This window comes from Polistes canadensis, unplaced genomic scaffold, assembly GCF_001313835.1.
Source record: "Polistes canadensis isolate GaletaPanama2010 unplaced genomic scaffold, ASM131383v1 scaffold_4, whole genome shotgun sequence".
NCBI classification, from domain to species: Eukaryota; Metazoa; Arthropoda; class Insecta; order Hymenoptera; family Vespidae; genus Polistes; species Polistes canadensis.
In genome coordinates, this window is record NW_014569551.1 from 254,318 (window position 1) to 276,766 (window position 22,449).

The 22,449-nt window shown below is 32.6% G+C and overlaps 1 protein-coding gene across 1 annotated transcript in view; it reads right to left on the reverse strand.

Moving 5' to 3' along the window:
- Positions 1-4,849: 4,849 nt before the first annotated feature.
- The window catches only part of LOC106787370 (nephrin-like), a 130,030-nt gene continuing 112,430 nt past the window's right edge, over positions 4,850-22,449 (reverse strand). Inside the window, exons 9-15 of the mRNA XM_014749683.1 lie at positions 18,863-18,993; positions 13,214-13,373; positions 12,616-12,963; positions 10,462-10,731; positions 5,466-5,705; positions 5,242-5,354; positions 4,850-4,940 (exon numbers count right to left, since the gene is read on the reverse strand). Coding sequence (XP_014605169.1) covers positions 4,863-4,940; positions 5,242-5,354; positions 5,466-5,705; positions 10,462-10,731; positions 12,616-12,963; positions 13,214-13,373; positions 18,863-18,993 — 1,340 coding nt within the window. The 3' untranslated portion in view covers positions 4,850-4,862. The remainder of the gene's footprint in view (positions 4,941-5,241; positions 5,355-5,465; positions 5,706-10,461; positions 10,732-12,615; positions 12,964-13,213; positions 13,374-18,862; positions 18,994-22,449) is intronic.

Consider the following 22,449-nt stretch of genomic DNA (forward strand, 5'->3'; position numbering starts at 1 on the left):
TCCTCCTATTTTCGATATTTATATTCTATAGAATTAATTTATTATTTTTCAACATATTATATCAAATAGAACAACAACAACAACAACAACAAATATCCCATTGCACGTTGCAATATACTGATAAAAACATCTTGAAGAATCTCAATATATAATATTAAATTTATTTAAAATATCTTATTATATATCCAACCCCTTCTCCTACCCTATCCCCAACCGGAAAAATTAATCATATAATCGCCTAAAGAAAAATAATATTCTCAATATAAATATATAAACATTTACACATGAGAGAGAGAGAGAGAGAAAGAGAGATAATTAAAATCATTCTTTATATTATGTAAGTATAATTTAAAATATATAATTATTTTTTGTGTTATCAGAGATATTATAGTATTCCAATATCAATCTAAAGATAACTACGATGAGTGGATGGATAATAAAAAAAAAAAAGAAAAAAGAATATAATTGAGAAGATTAGAAAAGAAATGAGGGGTGAGAAAAAAAAAAAGATTTCTCGTAATATTATCCCTCGTAGTTTGTAGCAAATTCATATCGAATGTGTCTATAAATCGATATAATATACTGACAGACCAACCAACGATAAGTATCCTCTCTCCCACTCTCTCTTTTTATCTTTCTTATTGTTTTTTTTTTCTCTCATTCTCTTTCTCGTCTCGATATAAAAATAAAACTCGACCTTCATTCACCTTAGATTCACATCTGTCCCGTCTCGTCTCGTCTCGTCTCGTTTCTACGATTAAATCTTTTTTTTCTCCCCTTTTTCTTTTTTCTTTTTTTCTTCTCTCCCGTTGAACGTCCTCCATGATAACACCGAAGTATAATAAATGTAAGAACGAAGAAAAGCAATAAGAATTAAATATTAAATAAAAATGGGAAACAATTATAACATTGTCTTCTTTGAAAATTATTTTAAAAAGAAAATGTGCATAAAATTGCATACCTTATAATACGTTTATACAATAAAATAATATTAATTAATATAAAAAAAAAGAAAAATAATTAATTATTAAATAAAAATGGGAAACAATTATAACATTGTNTATATATAATATAATATAATAAAATAATTATATAACATATTAATAATAATAACAATAATAATAATCACACATTCGAAAAAAAAAAATGTATAAATATATTAACGTCTGACACGTATAACATCGTATAAATAAATAATACTCGAAAATAGTATGATCGTTGTTGAAAGGTTGATTTATGATAAGTATTTAGCCTTTGAGACACCCTTCGTGTTCGTGTATCCCTTTTCGTCCTCACATCGTCCTCGTAGGTTGTGTGTCGTTGTCAAGTACAAAAGCCGACTCCTCTCGCACGTTCAAGGTCCGAGCGAGGTCGCACGTTACCATCCTCCTCCTCTTCCTCCTCCTCTTCCTCCCCCTGTCCCTCTCCCTCTCCCTGTCCCCTTCCAAATCCCCCCTTTTCATCCTCCTCATCCTTCCTTTTCTCTTATCGAGACAAAGAACCATCGAGAGAGAGAGTACCTCGCCCTTCCCCCACCGATTAACCTCGAAACCTTCTTCTTATTCTACTTTTCTTTTTTATTATATTTTTTAGTTTCTTTTTTTTTCTTTGGTTGCTTCTTTTTTTGCTTCTGCTTCTTTCCGTCTCGTAGACTGAAATAATAATATTACCCCCCCAATCCACCCACCCTTGTTCTTAGCAATCTTTTTTCAATACCAATGTCTCTATTAATATTCCTACTACGTCATCCATATAAGTATATTGTTAAGAATGTGTGTGTGGGTGTATGGGTGTATGGGTGTTTATAGGGAGACAGATAAATGGAATTACTTTTTATTTAATTTTAAAAATGATAACGTTAATTAGGATTGATATATACTTTATTATATTATTGTATATGAAGTTTTGTTTGAATGTTATTTTTGTTGTAAGTTGGCAATGAATTTGTTTAATTTGTTCATTGATTTTTTAATATTGATAATTGTGGTATATAAGTGTGTTGTTTATATTGCGTCAAGTTAATATAATTGTTTATTATTTCAATTGTATTATTGTTGTGTTTTTTATTTGATAATAAGATATATTTGAGATACGATTATATATGTGTGTGTTTTATTTTCTACATGGTAAATCAAATTAATTAAATTATCCTTTAATTATTTTTCTTTTCTAAATTTTGCTCACGCGTGTGTTAAGTTAACGAATAGATAAATTAATTGTTCATTGTTTTTCGATTAGATAGTTCACAAGAGGGTTGTGGTGTATATTCTATTAAAATGAATTCACATAATAATTCTTATACTCTTCTCTCAAAATATGTGTTAAATATATTAATTTATATATTAATTCTTATACTCTTCTCTCAAAATATGTGTTATGTATATTAATTTATATATTAATTTTATTTAATATATTATATATTATTAATAATAATTAGGTAATAATAATATAATAATAATAATATAATAATAATAATAATAATAATAATAATAATTAGATATAAGGTGAAGGGAGGATATTTATAGCATTTACTTAGTAAATCGATCCATCTTGTTTGTAACGTATGTAGGTTCGTGTCAGGTTTTAAATACTTTTTAAATGTACTTATAATATTTTGTTACTTTTTTTTTAAATTAAATATTACAGTATTAAGTTCGATGTAAAACTAAACGTGAGAAAAAAAATATCGGTATACGAAAGAGATAAGGATTTTTCTTTGAAACGATGATCCTGTAAACTTTACAATAAGATATTTTTATAGTTATTTGTCCGCGTTGCTCCTGAAGAAAAAAGAGTAGGAAAAATGGTGCTTTCGGTAAGCAAAGCGTAATCATTATTCACGAGGATGCATTTGCAATTGTACGAAAAAAGTTCTTGCATTAGGATGAAACGAAAAGGAAGAAAAGCGTATTAGCCAGGAAAGAATATAGATGCTAGGAGAGAAGAAAAGACCGAGGAGTTAAAGAGAAGATATAAAAAGTAAAAGCGTGCTAATTTGCGTGAAGTAAGTAAGGTAGTAAACGAAAAAGCAAAAGTTTTATTCTAAAGCGGGTGGGTGGGTATTCGAGGATTCGAGAAAGGTTATATTTCTCAAATGTTTCCTGCTTTATCCGGTATCTCAAAGTATACGAGGAGGAAGTCGATAGAAAGAGACGAGATTTTTGGTTGGCGGTTAAATCGGTTGGTTGATTTCTCGAAAGAAGGTAAGAATCTCGTGCGGTTTAGACGAGGGTATATGCAACCGGTAAAAGCAGCTACAGTGTTGCAGTCCTACATGGAAATTCCACGCTCGTTCGTTTCTACTCGTGGATCGTAAACGGACGTGCTCGAACGTGAAATCATAAAAGTTTCAGCCTGCGAAGACGTTAAGGGGATTCTCAGAACGTCTGCACGTAGCTCGTAGGTAAAGCGCCACAAGTAAAGTCCTCTTTCTCAGCCATTTACCATCCGTTACTTTCCTCTGCTTTTCTTTCTTTCTTTTTTATCGTTCGATATCGTGCGCATTACTTCCAAGTATCTACGTATATCTATGACTTATGATTCTACATATTATGTATGCATTACATGTTGTTATGTAGGTATATACTTTATATATTATTTTTGAAATTAAGAAAATATACCTATTTACTTGTCCATTCCTGAATGTTCAGCGTTGATTAAATAGCATTAATTGCATAGTATAATGAGACTCTCGTTAAAAATCAATTTTTGCTAATAATATTTAAAATAGTTTTTTTTTGTCTTAGAAACTTTTCTCCAATTCTCTTAATAGTATTTGTTTAAGAATGCAAGTCGATTTATCGTTATAAAAGTTCGTTAGAAAAGTTTTGCTAACGAGTTGGAAAAGTTTGAACTAACGATCGTACGTATGGCTTCTTAGCGTTCAAAAACGTGACAAAAAAAAAAATAAAAATTGGTCGAAGAAGTTCGGACGTTCGATTACGTGTTCCGGTCGAGGTATATTACCTAGTTAGGAATAACTTGGGGTAGGCCATTTGCTAGGAATACGGATGCAACAGGGAAGAAATAGGGAAAAAATAAGGATGAATACGAGCGAAATGAGGCCGAGGAGTTATGGAAGAGGAAGTGAAGGGCTCGCCACGATGTCTCGCGAAATGTATCTAACAACGCGAAGATTTACGCGCCCTGAAACAAAGATCGTTACGAAAGGAGGCCAAGATAAATCTCGTACTTTTCTCGTCCCACATTTTAGCGGTGACGACTGTGGAATCTTTCTACGGGTATGCGATGTTTGGTTTTTTAAATTAACGGATAACGATCTCCTCTTGAAATATTCGTTAAAATATTTTACGTCCGATTTTGAACTTACGCGTACTACATGAGTAGTATTATTACTATTTTGATGATCATATTTTAGAAATATTTCCAAATATCTATATTTTTATAATAACAAAAACAAAGTATAATAATAAATTTAAAAAGTATATAATTTAACAAGAAAATAACATATTAGTTTTTTTAAATAAGCGATAAAAGAAAAATTGGGTTAATCAAATATAGGCATCTCGGTCGTAACACGAAATTGATGTTTTTTATTTATATACAATATTTACAAATGCATAGTGAATGGTTATAAATGTTTTCGTACGGTCGAACGTGTACAACATGGTGTAAGCATGATTTGATATTTTCCACTTGTCTTCACCTCTCTCGTCGTATTTTTCCTTTCTTTTTCTTGTTTAACTTCGGAATCCATTAATATGTCGGAAAATCCGTTTACCCTGCTGGACGTGATTCGATGACCGGGCTCCGTACGAGAAATTCGTATTTCACGAATCGTGTTTTGGCAGTATCAATAAGCCATTTAATTACTTAATGTACGATTCTGTGAAATTTTCTTCTTAAATGCAGCTTTCCTGTATCGTCGTATTTCTCATACTTTCGGAATAACGATGTGGCCTCTGAAGACTATAAAACGTCTGGAAACAAGATCGATCATACGTTTATAAAACTATTATGTTTAAAAATTCACTTATCGTAATTAAAATTCGGATTCTAAGTTTGAAAGTTACGTTCAGTTATTTTTTAAATTTCGAATCGGGAAAGTAACGGAATACTTAGACACTATTGTTGTTATCTGTAATTAATGTGGCAAATTTTGTAATTAAAGATTTTTTATTTTGATTGTTTTTTTATACATATTAGATATCATAGAGAAAATATTGAAGAGCTCGCGAATATGACGTCAATAATAAACATAATAAAAATCAAATTACTTACATTAGGTGACGTTCGAGGATAAGTTGAGTCTTCCAAGACATCGTGTGACATTTCTCGACCCTCTAATTGTCTAGGTCGTCGTGGCAAAGAACCACAAATCGGGATTTTTCTATCTAAAATTGTAATGAAAAAATCTCTAAGACTTAATTCTTTTTGATAATTTTTTTGATCATACGTTGAATTAATTTTTTTATTTAATCGAATATCAAAAAATATAAAATTACCTGTTAAATGATGCGTCAAGGCAGTGGTAGGTATTAGATCAGGATTTCCATCCTCTTCCTCAGCTTTGCTTGCAAATGTCGCAATACTGGATTGTTGAAGTGGTTTTGGTTTAGTGGGTGTTGCCGCGTGTCTTCTCCAAAGGGCCATTAGAACTCCAGTTACAATCAGTCCCAAACCAGTTGCTGTACCGCCTAGTCCGATCAAAATCGGTGACATGTCGACCGATGAAGCTGATTCACCTATAAAGGAAATTTTGACAAATTCTATTTACAAATAATCCATTTATTTTAGTTGTTCGATTTTAGTTTCTTTATTGTAGACATTTTTTCGTTTCATTCGTTAAAGCAAGGTGATACTTATGATATTCCAAGGTAGAAGAAATAAAAGAAAGATAAAAGAGAGAGAAATAAAAATAAAAATAAAAATAAAAGAGAGAGAGAGAGAGAGAAAAAGACATAGTATGCATATAACCGTGCATTCTTGTTTTATAGCATCAGTGAGTTTTTGAAGAGTACTCCTTTATTTCGAGATAAAGTAAAAGAAAAAGATGAAAGACAAGGAGATCGAAAGAAATAAAGCCGGTACGTTTAGACGGAATATCTAGAGACAGGCGATTTCTCGAGTTCGAATGGAAGTGTAATTTTTATCTCGCAGATGTCTGAATCGATCGTTCTTCGTACTTTAGAACTTCGTAAACTATCATCTTCTATTTTCCTTAACCTATACTAACGTAAGAAAGATCGTCTTATTTGATCATATATCTGTTACTTTCTCCGGTCACCAACACGAATCGTTTCCTTATTTCAACGATCTGTTATATGGGTAAAGCCTGGGGATAGAAGTAACCAAGCGTTCCGTTTAAGCTTTCCTTGCACGAGCTCTGGTTGGGTTTGAATTGCTTCAAGAGATATACGTCTCTTCTCTCTCTCTCTCTCGCTCTCTCTGTCTATGTGTCTCTTGGATTCTAATTTCCTTGTTCGCTTTCTCTAGTAAGTAGTTGATATAGTTGATAGATGCAATTCGAACCCCGAACTGCAGCCGTCAAGTCAATTTACGTATGTATATATATATGACGTATATTTGCGTACGCGTATGCATGTCAAGGTGTAAGATCCCCAATCGCTTTGTAGCTAGTACACGTAATCTACTTTCAATTTAAGATAGTATTTAAGTCAATTGTAAAAAAGACATTCCTAATCTTTTATTTCTTTAATTGTATTAATCTTATAACAAACAGTGTCATTTTGTCAAGATTTCTCTCCTATCGATATCGACATGTTTTTCCATTTCGTTCAATTGTTTTTTTATCCTTCTCTAATCTTCTGGTCTCCTCCTTTCATTCTATTTGTCTACCATTGTACTCAGCAAGGTTTTACTCAAGGTTTTACTCTCTTCTACTGGAACCATCTCTAACCGTCCTCGACGGTTTAATGAAATTCCTAGATGACGTTCGACTGTCTTCCATGCTTTGAAATGAAATTTTACAAGTTGAAATATTTACTTCGCGTCCTCCTAACTTCACGAAATGATTTGTCAAAATTTCAAATTAACGATAGGTTTTTTTATTCGTTCGACAAACGTGATAATTATTCATCAGGTTTAGTAATTGAATAGATTTATCCTATCTTTAAATAAATAAATTTTCGTCTTTGCAAAAGTATAATGGGTATTCATAATAGAAATGAAATTTTTACTCAACGTCCCGCAATGAATATTAAAGGAAAGTTTCTTCTGATCTTTCAGATATTTCTCAATCTTATCCTGCGAATCTGAATACAGTTAATAAAATATGTGACAGTAAAAACAAGAAGTTTAAGTAAAAATAGAAAAGTAAAAGAAATAGAAAGAAAGAGAGAGAGAGAGAGAGAGAGAGAGAGAAAGATACAGGGAGCAAGAAGTTGAAAAGATGTCATTAAACAAAAATTAATTTGTTTTTCGTTCCAATCTCATGGAGGATCTATCGCGAGAAGGTAGTGCTATCGTTAATAATTTGAAAAGTAACGTGGTATGGAGAGGTGGATGAAAGAGGGTAGGGAGGAGGTAAAGCTTACGAAAGAACGTAATGATTCGTCGTTCGCGCTTTTCGCATATCAAGAGCTCTTCTCTTGCCTTTATTAATGGACGCATATAAGCGCGTCCGTGCGCGATCCTCTGTCACCGAGGAAGATTAACGAAGGTGACGAAAATTTTCGGTGGACGAAAATAGTAGCTCGGTCCGGCACGTTCATGGGAGGAACGTACGGACGATGTACGGTGAAAAGGGGTAGATGGTTGAGGTGACGTAAGGGAGGAAACAGAAAGAGAGAGATAGAGAGAGAGATAGAGAGAGAAAGAGAAAGCAGACGAAAGGACGGACTACCGCGGACGAGAGAAAACAGAATGCATAATAATAGCTCATAAATTTTGAGGCTTGTTTCCGGCTTCTGTAGAGGCACACCGTTCCATGTTTCACCATGAAACGGGCACCGCCACCATCGTATCCTGACCTGACCCAAGGCTGACCCTTCTCACTCTTTCTCTCTTTCTCTCTCTTTGTATTTGGCTATACGCCGGAACTATTCGGCCGAAAGATCATTTGCATTCCGATAATTCCGTTTATTTCCTTCCCACGGATGTTCGTTAAAAAATAGGATTTCGCGGCGGACCTTTCGGTTGTGTTATTCCACGGTTATTTCACTCGCGGCAAAGTGTAAAATTGCTTTCGAAGTGAACAGAGCAGGAGGAAAAAGAGAACGGGTTGGTTGGGGTGAAGAGGTCTGTGGGTGGGGTTGGGGGTAAATCTACGTTTCCCTCGATTTTGGTATTATCGCACGGTAAATCTATGGAAAGCTTTTGAGTTCAGTCGTGGTGATCGCATACGGAAAAACGTTTATTTAATTTGGGATAGAATTATGGACACACAAAATACAATGGCAGTGCGATAACCAATGCGATATACAATCACCGTATAGATTGATAAATCATTGCAAATAGTTTCGTTCAATGTGTATGATCTAATGCTAATGACGCAATGTTCGCGATTAGACCCGCGTTAGTTTTCATTGGGTGCGATCGCATTGACGGTCGTAAAAATTGTCGTGATCTACGGTTCTGTTATTGCGATTTCGTATTAGATATACATCTACGCGTACAAATACATATGCATGAAGATTATGCGATGAAAAGCGAAGCTTTCGAAGTGGAACAATCACAAAAAGCTTTTTTTTAACGACCAGCTGGCAGACGGTACGTTAATTTTGTTTCGATCATTTTTTTTTTTTTTTCATTTCTCTTTTCTGTATCATTCTGTAGAAACACGTTGCCTCAAAGGACTGAAACTAACAGCAGTTTTTTGTGCTTTCGAATGTTACACTTTTGGCGTTTTATACCAAAGTGCTAAAAAGGTAAAACTTTTTTATGAGTCCTATCTATTCATCGAGAATATATAGTAGGAACTTGTATTTCACAATCGTTTTTAATCCGAGTAAAAGTAAATCTTTTTATTGTCCAGATAGATTATAGTTATTTTATCAATTTAAATGTATAGAGAACGAAATGAAAGCAAATATCGTTATTGTTTAGATACCGTTAAGTATTTGTTCCAAATATTAGAATCTAAATTCATTAAATGAATTATTTTTATTTATAGATATACAACCACTCATGTCAATTAATGTTAATTATATTTCCATGACGTTTCTCCGAATATACTCATTCAATAAATTATATTGTTAAATGCATATGTCGGTTCTACGTTTACGTTATTTCTAGAATAGAGAATGTGTTTCTTTTTTTTGTTAATTATTATTTCGTACTTATTGCATTTTTAAGATAAAACTTTCTTTCTGTATTTCATTTATGAAATTGTCAAATTTTCTCTTAATCAATGACCCATTGCTAATTGTATAACGAATGAAATATGAAGCAATAAAATATGATAACGATTCACGGTTTTGTTACGGCTCGGAAATGATCCAATTAAACTTACAATTAGTAGTCCGATAAATTGTAGAAGAGAAAAATAATGTTCGATATAAAAACTAATCAATATTTACTTCAAAGAAATGCGACGGGATAAATTAATTGTTCCTTTCATTTTTTTTTGTGTGAAAACGAATGAAGAACGAAAGAAAAACATCTCTTTTAATCCTGTTTTTACTGCAGGGCTTCCCACCTTAGTATGCTATACAGTATGCTGCTGACAGTTAAATTGTATGCTTTAACACAGAGTGTAACATTTTATATATATTTATTGTTAGTTGCATTTTGCAAATTACTGGTTTCTCTTGATAAAATTACAGAAAATTAATATAAAATGAATTAAGCCATTCATTTGCCAAATCAATTAATTCCATAAAATGAGAAGTAGAGAAAATTGATAAAGTTACTTACATTGTCGTATTATTTATTATTCAGTCAGAAAAATGTTTGTCATGTTTTCTGGTGTGAAATTTAATTATCGAGAAAATTAATTTTAAACAAAAATAGTTTAATATTGACGAAGTGTTTTGATAATAAAATTATCTAATTATCTTATTAAAGAAAAATTCTCTAAAAGTGGAGCTAATATTTTTGGCCTGTGAATGGCATAATTATAAATAAATATATATGATTTCTGGGGGAAAAATGTCGGTTGCTATGGAGACATCAAAATAATGGCCATGTTTACCTAGAGTTCTTTAATTAAGCAGAATTTTGCCGGATTATTATGGTCGTCTTTAGTATACAGTTAAGATTCAGCATACACACATTGAATTGATTATAGTAATTTTTAATAAGGTAAAAATTAAAGTAAATATTCTAAAGGGAATTCAAAAAATGTAGAAATTCTTTGTAATCGCGTTAAAAGTTTCTAAAAAATTAGAATAGAAAGACGACCGTTATTGCATCGTAATTTAATTATGAGTTGACGGTTACAGTATTTTTCGTTTCTCTCCTTCTATTTCTTATTTCATCTTTTCTTCGTGATCTTTTTTCGAAATTTTCTAAAATTTAATTGACGTTAGCAATACTCACTACCGGTAAATTTTGCTACGCCTTTCAGTGCGACTTCTTCCATGATGACTGGGTCGCTTGAACCTTTCACGTTCACCGCATAAAGTATAACCGTTGTTGGTTTGTGTAGTTCCAATTCCCAATAAGGACTTAGCGATTCGTATCTATGCTTGCCAACAAAGGCAATAAACTTTTGGGGTAGTCCGCCGTCGTAACCCTCCACGCAGGATATCCTTATTGATGAGCCGCTTTGATTGTAGGCGGTACAATTTTGCAACGGGTAAGGTCTGCCTGCGAAGTAAACACGCTTTTTTTTTATCCAACAAATTAATACACGTCAATGGGATTTTCATTTTATATATGATATTAATAATTTTTATCACTGAAATAATCGTTGCAAAACAAAATTAATTATCTCGCTATTGAATTTGCAAGTAGTTTTATTCATGCAAGAGAATCATTTACACGGAAATAAAAACGTTCGTCATTAAGCAAATTAATGGAAGTGCCGAATCCATGAGATGTGCGTTTATATCTCGATGTGTGTTGTAGAAAATCCCATTTTCCGACTAATATTCCCTTCCGACGAAATAATCGATATGAACGAAAAATGAAAAAAAAAAACAAAAAAAAAAACAGAAAAAAAAAGAACTAGAAGAGAGGCAAACACAGTTCCTACTATATGAAGAACGGCAATTATTGTTCGACGAACCGCGTAACTTCATTTTATTGCACTGGGAAAACTGCAACGTTATTTGTAGCCTATAGGCCGACATATAAAATTACGCTTCGCCATCATAATTATCCAATTCATTATTGACAGTACGCGTAGCATTAATTGCCACTTTTATGTACGAATCGTAGGTAAATAAACACGATTGTAATATCAACGTGTTATTTTACATTTGTTTTAATTTAAAATTAAATTACGACGAGAAGATAAAGCATGATCATCGCTTTAAGTTAAGTTTCAAATAAGATCGGAACGACAAAATGGAAAAGAACGAGCTTTCTTATTCGCCGTTGGCATGCGTCGTCGTTTCGGCTAACGATTTAATTACTAACGAGCGAACGTTTCCCATTGCTTAACGTAAATAAATTTACGATGGTATATAGTCAGCGTAGGACGATATAAGGTAGATAAAAAGGCGAGGAGTGCAAGGAAAGACAGGGAAACGGAGAAGGATACGAAAAGAGAGCGACCGAGGGCAGAAAAAGTGCTGTCCGGTAATTACATAAGAAATACATTGGGCCTTCGTGTAAAATAAATTATATGTCCAATTACCGCAAGCGGCACATAGAAGGAAGGGTTGGATCGAGGGAGTACTTGAGTCGAGTAGGAACGGCGTGCGGTGCGGCGCAAGCGAAATATTCGACCGGGTTGAGTTTGGATTGTTCCCGTGGTGATTTGGACAAAAGCATCTAGAAACTAGCTTCCAGAGAAGCGGCAAAAGTTCCGTTCACTCGATATTTACGTCGACGTTATGATACCTTTGGACAATAATTTCACTTTCTCGACAACTCCCGTCTGAATCGTCTCTTTTGGCTGTGTAATGAACATATTCAATTATGGTTTTCATTAAATTTTCACAAATACCCACGCGCCCGGAGGCGTGACGCAGAAAAGTTTCTCACGACTACGGGCGGTTGGTTGGGTGCGATGCGTCGTCGAGCTGTGTTTCATGCTTTTTTTTTTTCAACTCCAACAGATTCGAGGGACTTTTCTTTTAACTTGTCGTTTAGTAGAAAGATGAGAGTTGAAGTTGTCGTTTTTTCTTTTTTTCATTTTTTTTTTCAACGAGTAGTCAGGTCGGAAACGCGATGCGCTAAACGTTAACGTCTCGTAAATATCTACGTTAAAGAGATTCGACAAATTTTCTCGAAAGCTGGCTTTATATTACATTCCTTTTCCACAATAGAATAAAATCTCTTTCGCATTGGAAAATCCACGTACGGTATAGCAATAAAAATCGAAATATAAGGATATATTTTAAGGTATTTGGTACCTAGCATTAGGTATGAGATCAATATTTTAATGAAAGAAAGAGCGTTACTTTGCGTGCATGTTGTTTCTATTTCGTGGAACATAACTAGACGAATTTGGAGAGAAACATGCTACAGGATGGAGTGGACCAACGTGTCGGAGGTAGGAAATAGGATTAAACTTGCACGAACCTGCTGCTATAACCTGATACAGGCAAGGTTGCTTGGATTGGCCAACGACGTTGCTTGCCCAGCAACCAAGCGTCCCATAGTCCATATCCGTTGACGGAGTGTAATTCAGTCTGCTTATCGTACCCTCGCTAGTATATTTCGTGGACGGAATGTCGTTCAGATCCCCGCTGCTGTTGAACGTCCAGTGAAAGGTCACTGTCGTTGGATTTGCTTCAACTTCGCAGACCAAGCTTATGGTTTCGTGCTTCAAGGCACCATGGACGTCTTCCGGAACATTAAAGGGTGGTGGTGTCGCGTTTTGATATCTCCAGCCTCCAAAGTTTAACACGTGTTTACAAATCGGTGAAACTAAATTGGAACAAAATTTTTTATTTGTTACTTTTTTGTTCCTTTTTTTTTTTTTCTTTTTTAAAACTTGTTACGTGTACGCGTTGAAATCCTTGGACGTTTAAGCACCGTTGAGTTCAATTTTTTAACGCGGTAGCAAAGTTTTCATAGCAAACGTTTCTTTTTCTCTATTTGTTGAGAATATTCGACCGTAAAAAGGAGTCAAAGACCGGGAAGTTGTAAAAATAATGAGTACGGTAAGCATACTCACACATAACCTCTAGATTGACGATGTTAGAGCTCTCATGACCTTCGACATTGGTAGCCATGCAGGTGTATTTCCCAGCGGATTCTCGTGTTATACTCTGAAGTACCAGAGAATGGTCTGAAAGCACTATGCCGGCGGTAACGTCGTAATGGAGCTCTTCCTCCTAAATAAACAACCAAAAAAGTGTTGACAGTGTCAAAGAACTTTGCATTAGATTTTATCGTCGTTTCATCGTTAAAAGTAGGATACAACAAAAAAAAAAAGAAAGAAGAAGAAAAAAGAGGATTAATAAAATGACGTATACCGAGACTAACAATATGTTGTGTAATAAAAAGAGAAAGATTGGATACACGTATGCATACATGCATTCCGGAAAATGTGTACTTTACTAAGAGTAATACAGCAGTCCATTTTTTAATGAAAGCTTTACAAGTTTTGTTTGTTAGTCTGATACTTGAACTTTTTTTAACATTCAAAGTCAAACGAATTTGATATATTCATTTTCCTCGATTGTAAGCCCGACGTAATTTAAAAGTAATCTTAGAATGTGTGGTACACGAGCAATAGCGTGAAATAGGTTTCGAATCGTCGAATAAAACACTAGGGAAAAGAAAAGAATTCGAATCGAGCGACCTGGCGATTCGATTCTCAGCGGTTGACGCTTCTTCATTGCGAACAGTTAGTTGGAAAAGTTCATTCTCTGGATGAAGTAATTTTGAAAAGTTGGTGTAACCTTCGGCATATCTTTCATCTCTGTAATTTCTTCATTACCGACTGTATGACACATCTTTTCTTCCCTCTGATTTATTTCTCATGCATTTTAATTTACAAGTTATCATAGTTCTTTTTTCCTTTTCTTTCGTTTTTCTTTTTTAAGGTTTCATTGTCAGGCAAACGAAGTATTTCTTGAAATATTTCGCATATTGCATATTTCATCTAGGTTAGATAAAACTTAGATAACACCAAATTAAAACTTGAGAAACTTCTTCCCACATTTTTTTATTCGTGTTCGAGATTATCTGAAGAATTTTCATACTATCGTAATTTATATCGTCAATTATTTAACTGATAGCGAAAAAAGAGAAGAGAAAGAGGGTAAAAGTTAAGATGCACCTTTCACGCATCATATCAAAGATGTCTAAAAGGTATGCCAATAGTTTTACCGAGTAACCAAGTTAACGTCCAACTTTGTATTCGGTAGAGTTGTCTTCTGATCAACGAAAGTGACTAGCGTACTCGAGTAAGGAATCACGGCTTGTTATACATTGACTTTGTCGTCGTCGTCGTCGTCGTCGTCGTTTCGACGGAAATGGCAGGACAAAGGGAATTTACGATGTACTAACTCGAGTAATGTCTTTCATTCCTCATCTTCTACAACATCCAACGTGTCCATTTGACGGCCCTCCTGTGTTGATACACAATTCGAGGTAGGAGGAACATTATTTTTTATTTTTTTTCTTAATTCAGGAAACGTTTATTGCATATAGGTATATATATAGGTAGCGTATATACGATAGCAACATAATAATTTAATTCAAATATAAGAAATCTACAGAAAAAATGAATCGTAGTAGGGCAATTGTAGAAGAAAACTTTTAAAGACAGAGATTGAGTTTAAATATGGATCGCACTAGTTTCAAGTTTTCGACGTTGATGGATGCGATGTAAAAAGGAATGTTTTATGATGATATCTAATAATCTATTTTCCATGACTCTTACAAGTGTCGCAACATCATCAAATTTTCTCCTTTGCATGTAGATTATTATAAGATGGATGTTTTTTATTATTTTGCCGTTATTTGGTCGTTGTAAAAGGTTTCTTCTAGTTGGACGTAGGTATAATATTATTCTGTAATACACCGGAGTACATTCAAAAAGACAAATTTATAAAATGAAGGGCGTCGTAGGTACTCTTTCCTCGAAGCGAAGTGGCAAAAGTGAAGTAAATCGGAGCGTTGCTAGGTACTTAGTAGAAATTGTTACAACTACTTTAATTAAAGTTTATACATTGTCAAAGAATTAAACTATACGATATAGAGTTTGGTAATAATTTTAGATCAATAAAGATTAGGTTATTTCATTTTCTATGGATTCTCAAGAGCCAAAAAGAAAATATTACGATTGTTGAAAGTAATAATCATACGAAGGGAAATTCACCTCTCTCTTATCCGCCGAGGAGAAACGAAAACGCTGAGAAAAACGTGTTGGTTAATTCACGTCGAAAATTGAGTTACTCTTTGCGGCTCGTAAATACGAGCGAGGGTGAGAATCTTGGGTGTCTCGGGGTTCGTTCGAGGAAGTTTCATGTCGAGCAAGGATCTGAATTTTCTACGTGAATATATTCTCTCTCTCTTTCTCTCTCTCCCTCCCTCCTTTTCTTTCTTCCATTCACTCTCTACATTTTCCTCTTTCGTCGACGAGTTGGCGGAGCTCTAAGTATTATTTGCAAAGTAGGAGTAGAGCGTTGGAGCAGAGTAGTCGCTAAATTTGGTTGGCACATATAATAGAAACGACTAAGATCGTGTCGGATCAAATAAGGTGCTCTCGAGAAGGACGATGGAACTAACGTATATAAGGCCGAGTATCGTTTTATCTACTCGAAAGTACTCATACGCACTTGCTCTACCGACTACAAACTTTCCCCTTGTTTTATAAGTATCTAACGAGGATAGTATATTCATTTTATTCGGTATCGAAAAGTTTGAGGAAAACTGTAGATTCGCGCTCTACAAGGAAACACTTTCAAATTTACCTTTCAATATGTGTACAAAATTGAATTTTATATTTTTAGTTTTTATTATTATCACTTTTATTTCATTATAATTATCTGAAAAAAAAGAGAGTTCACACGCTTCGGATGGAATGGAAACGTAAAATGAAATGTTTTCAGTAAAACTTTTCGTCTTATTATTCTTTAATGTTAGAAATACAATAATTTATCAATGTTCTTTAATTATAGTAATAAATAGGGTTAAAATGTAGTTTTACTATATGTAGATATTTGAATTTATGTAGTATGGCTTTATCATTTAATTCATTTTCTTTTTCTAGAGCATTCATTAATTATTTTACTTTAACTTGAATAAGAAATAAGCCAGAAATGATGTCTGAAAAGTTATCTAGAGCTGTCGTGTATCGGAGAGTCGTTGGTATTTGATATTAAATATTCGTATTCCCTGTCGGAGCGATAATATACCTTTCGGGTTCATGTCTGGTAGCTATGGAAGAGCTCGGAATAAAAGCGTGGCACGTGCTCTTTGTATACAGCTGTCTACAATATCGGTTCTTTTCTTCTGACTTTCTCGAGACTAGCATATACATATGCTCATATGTATTATAGTCTATGCATATCTATAAGGTATTTATTTACGTTTCATTCCTACATTTGATTGTGAGTTGTATTCTACGTGAAACTCCGAGCTATAATTTTTGCATTTACCAGTTTATTTGAAATTGAGTCTTAAAGAATCATTTTTTACTTCAAATAATCGAAATGAATTTATGAGAAATATATAAATGAAATTTAATATCGTCGGGAAAATATATTGAGCGATCATGGGAGATATTTTTTTGTCGTATATCTTATAGCAACGAGTTGATAGTATTACTGGGAGATATATGATTTGTGCTATGTTTTACTGTAGTCCATGGAATTACTGTTATAATATGGTTCGGGATGACTCTGTTATTAAATTAAAAGCCAGGCATTAGTTAAAACTTCATCGACGCACTCGAAAAAAGCATTTTTTTTCGTTTTTATATAGTTTCAGAAAGAATACGACTTTCACGTAGGTACAGCATTTGTATTAATGCGACTCTCATGGCGAATAATTAGTTATTTTGCAAATTGAATCTCACGAACTGAGTTTCCGCAGTTTCGTGAAAATTAATTGATTAATGACTCTTGCAAGGTGTTTCTACCTTCTACTGAGAAAATAGGTAGATAGCATAAATTTTCTTATATACGTGTATATATTTATATACAACGTATCGATAATAAAAGAAACAATTTTTTATTAAATTGTTTTAATAAACGAAAAAATTGTCGTTATCGCGAATAATTTAAATGCGGGTTACCGAATTTTCTATAAAATAAGATATTTTCATTTGTATATTATTTTAAGTAAACGGAAAAATTAAATGGAAAATATTTTCTACTGTAATAATTCGTAATATATATATTTTTTTTTTATACTGAAAAGTATGACAAAGTAAAGTTTGAAGGAACGAGTATGTGTATATGCGCTTTCCGATAAGAAAGTTTCACTTTGGTTGCATCAGCGATTCTAACGCGTTATTTTTAGGTAAGATGCGCTCACGCTCTTACAGGATTAAAATGTACTAGCAAATGTAGTTCTAAAAATCGACGAAAAAGTAAAGAAGAGTGAATCGATACAACTATCTATTTTTTCTTTCTATCTTCTCTCATTTTAAAAGTTTTATTTCACGATAAAGAATGGAATAGCGAAGAGAGATTGTAGTAGAACAAGAACAAGAAAGAGAAAGAGAAAGAAAAAGAGAAATAAAAAGAGAATAAAAAAAGTGGTTAGAATTTCTCTAGGATTTCTCTATTGCTCCTTGCTGTTGCTAAAGTATTCGAAAAAAGCTTGGTAGCTAGCACTTGAAAAGTTCCACCGTTATCTTCGGTCACTCGAGGATCGTTGTGTTAAGCCTCTTAAGGAGGATTATGCCTTCCATCATTTCCTAGTCCGAATCAGTACGCTTCCTGGGAGGATTGGTGAAATCCTACATAGCATCCGCCTAGTCCTTTCCTATTCTCATCTACTGTCTTTCTCTCTCCCTCTCCCTCTCTTTCTCTTTCTCTTTCTCTTCCTCTCTGAGCTTTCCGACAATGCGAACTAGATCCTCTTGTGTTCTCTCTACGGGCCTTACGCTGATACTTCGACTCCAAAACGATCTCGTATCGCGTCAACAGCCTCGAGACAAAACGAAACTAAATAGCAAAACTGTGTCAGGTTAGTTGGTCACTTTAATCCTTCGAGAAAGGTACAATTCCGAACGACATTTATTATTTTATTTTTAGACGTGTTCTTATTATCATTCTATTTTTTCGTTTAAGTAGGTATCGTGTCATCGATTTTATACGCATCGCTGTTAAAGTAATATTTCTAAAATGTTTCCATATTGTTTGTAAAATTTAATTGCATTTAAATTGTAGATAAATTATATATAAATAGATAATATGTACATAGAAATTAACAATAAATATAAAAGGATTATATAAATATATTTATATATATTGTAATTTTATTTTATGTTTATATGTTTATTTTATGTATATATGTGTTTATTTTATATTTATATATTGTAGATATATTTATATAGTCCTTTTATTTATTGTTAATTTATATGTATATATTATCTATTTATTTATATTTATATTATTTTATTTTATTTGTCAGCATTATATTTATATTACCTTTATCTTTCAATATTTATTCTGTTTATGCAACAATGGGTAATTACCGTCAATGTTTAAATAAAAAAAATTAACAAATAAACAAATAATGTAAAAGAAGCAATAGGTAGCCTAAATCTGTGAATATGTAAACAGTTTTTATGAAGGATAAAATAAAGGAGTCTTATATGATGTATTATATAAGCATTGGGTTAAAATCGATTGACTCTTACCTCATGAAACCAAGTTAGCTTATAGGCTCTAGGATTGGATCTGACAGTGCACTCGAAGTAAACGTCGTCACCCTCTTTAATGCGTTTCGGATCCAGGGATGAACCCATTTTGAGTGTGACAATAGGCGCATCTGAAAATTGAAGAGGTCAATAAATGGATTAGATACGAATCAGTTTTGTTTAAATTGGAGTAGAATTGATTCGAATAAAAACTCGAATGAAAACTCAAATACAGAGTTTTAATAGAATCTGGCTAAACTTTATGATTACACTTCTGAAATGGGTATGTGCAATACATTTCATTTCTACGAGCAATATTATTATCATGCTTGCAAAATCCTTTGAAGTTTCCTTGATATGTGTACTTAAACAAAATACTGATATCAATATAGCTGATTCAAATCTCAGCATTTTATCCTAGCGAATGAATTATCGTTTTAATGCACAATTGAAACTGCATATCTGTTAACGTTTCATTTTAAACGGAAAACATTCGAGTAATTTCTTGGAATTCATTGTCATAAATTTTGTCGACAATATCGGAAAAATGACCTATCGAGAAGTAAACAACCAACGTCTAACTTACATTAGCAGAATTTTTAACGGACCCTTAATTTTCCTGTAAAGGTGGAATTATTTTTTTAAACAATTGATCTTCTTTGAGATCAATAACCATAATTCGAAAAAGTAAAATTATGTCATTTATATTATGTGTATGTACGTATGTACGTATGTGCGGAGTTTCGACGACTTTTGATTGGTAATGAATTTCCAAAAAAGCTAAACATCTACCAATCAAAGAAAGGACTTGGTGATACATTGTATTTAATATATTATTTCTTTGTGAGCGTGTGGAATTAGTAGAAAGCACCAGTAAGCTTTCTTAATCGCGAAAAATCAGTTTCATTTGTTTTAAACAAATGTAAGAAAATTAGTTCCAGGTAAATGCCAAAATTATTTGTATTTAACGATTAGCAAATTTTTCGTTCAAATTTACTAATGTAGTCTTGAAATAATTGGATTAGTAACAATTATTTATTGTTATCATGGGTACTTAATTAAACATATTCGTTTACAAAACTCTACAAATTATTCAACTTGGATCAATTACCCAATATTAATTTAGTTGGTAATCCAGTCCGGCGACCATTGAAAAGAGTATCGCGAATTGGCAGCTTTCGAGGTGGTGTACCATGATGGTCGGAACTTGGGAACAACAGAGAGAATGCGCACAATTAATTGTTATTTAATTATGTTGTATTTGTATAAACGTAAATATAGAAGAAAATTCGAATTGCGAGTATTACCGATTTCTCGTTTTAAATTTTGGTGTAATATTGTAAAAGTTATTTAGGAGAAATTGGGGTTGTTATATATACCCAAGAGAAAATTACCGTGATAATAAATGTAAAACAATAATGAGATAGGAACTTTGAGTTCAACAAAAAGTGTAATAAAATTTTTATAATAATTCCATAATTATAACACATTTATTTAACGTCTCGTACATTTTGTAATTCGCAAAGTTTACGTCAAGGATAAAATATTCCTATCGTGAAGTTTCGACTTCCAATAAATTGGATTATACTCGTCATCGTAAAACAGGAAAATCGATTTTATTGAAATATTTAATCAACAATACGTAGGAACGTTTTAACTTTTGTAATCATTTTTAAAGATGTCAGAATTATACAAAATAGAGAGGAAGAGTTAGATGGATCGTGACATTTTCCAAATTATTTCTACCGCTTTCGCACAATGTTATTTATGAATCGAAAGGGAGCAAACCGCGGTACAATAACATGCGTATATTATCGGGGATGGTGTTTAATGATATTTGCATTTTCGTTTGCACTCGTATCTAAAGTATCGAAGTCAAAGGCAAATCTGCGATTAAAACGCGACTAGCGTAATAACGTCATGCACGAATTAACACGAAATATTTTTCCGTTACTTCTTTATACGAATTACGCGGCGAATGCTTCCATTGATATAATTAAACTTCGTTGATAAATATTTTTTTCCTGAAGAACCGGTATATCGATTTTGTACTTACCGTAAAGATAATTTACATCGTAGTAACGATCGTCCCGGAAGATCGGTATAAGGTTTATCAGATTTAGAAATAATAATTATTAAACGCGGTATCGGAATTCTAAAAAACTCTCCAACTATTTTGAAATATTGCAAAATGTACCATATTATTTAACTTTTCACAAAAGTTCACTTTTTGTAAACTAGCTGAATTCGCAAGGATGATAGGCAACTTTGTTTCGTTTGGCTCAACGTATCGAATGAAAATTTATTCTGAAAATGCTGAGAGAACGTTATTCTCTGTATGGTTATGAAAATAGAGAAATAGAAAAAATTTTTGCATACCTAATATTGAAACATTTTATTTAAAATTTTCTTAGAAATTGATACTTATGAAAAAAATTGTTAATTGTTAGCTAACTGTTTGAGCTTATACACTCTTTGTAATTTGAAACCACTTCTGATGTTTCTGTTACTATTAATTTCAGTAATTTGTTTTTTTTTTTAATATACGGCTTGCATGTTTCTTTTATCTTAATTTACAGTAAAATATTTAATTAAAAAAACGAATAGTTTAAACACAAGTTTTTTAAATACTTTACACATGAGATAAAAATTCGTGATTATTTGTGAATACGTCAGCTATTTTAAAAAGATTTTTAACAGAAGATTTATTTACTTTTGTTTAAATTTAGGAGCGATTTATTAAAAATATAAGTTTTTCCTCGATACCATAACCAATATTGATTTGGAAATTAATTAAGTTAAAGGCATTTTTAATGTTTGAAAGAAAATAAGTATTTTCCATTTGCCTCTAAATTTTAAGGTAATTATGTAACGGTTGATTCGGATATTAATTATTTTAATGAAAATTCTGTCTCATAAAGAGACAAACATTTATGAAAAATGTTGATTTTCGAAATTTGTCTGTTTCAATAAATCATAATAAGAACATATGAGAAAGGAAGAGAGTCTGTGCACCAATTGATTTGGTCGATGATTATGCAAATATTAAGTGTTTCAGAAAATTTTATTTTTGATGCTTAAAATATTTTAGATAAAATTCATATTATACCTATAAAGTCGAAAAATTTCAAGACTGCGCGTGAATGAATGAACATATATGTAACAAATGAATCTGTAGATGAGATGATATGTGCCATTGTTCGAGATTGAAAGACAGACAGTAAAAAGAAGTTGTCGAAAAATAAAAAGTCGTGAAATATCTAAAAGTGATAGATTAGAACAAAGCATCAGAGTGTGAAGAGATAAAGAATTAAATAGGAACATAATTGTAATAGTATATCATACATCCAGTTGTTTTCATAGTAAAATTAAACTATATCATTTATAATCTTTATTAAGAAGGCCGCTGTGTACTTTTATCTGATATAAAAAAAATATTGAAAACATTGCACATAAATATTCGACATTCGCAAGAAAATTATAAAGATTCTGCATGTTTTCCAACCAAAACATGGCGGAAGGAAAAGAAACATGCTTTATACATGATACATGCAATAGAAAGTCTTGGCTGCATGTTGGAAAATATT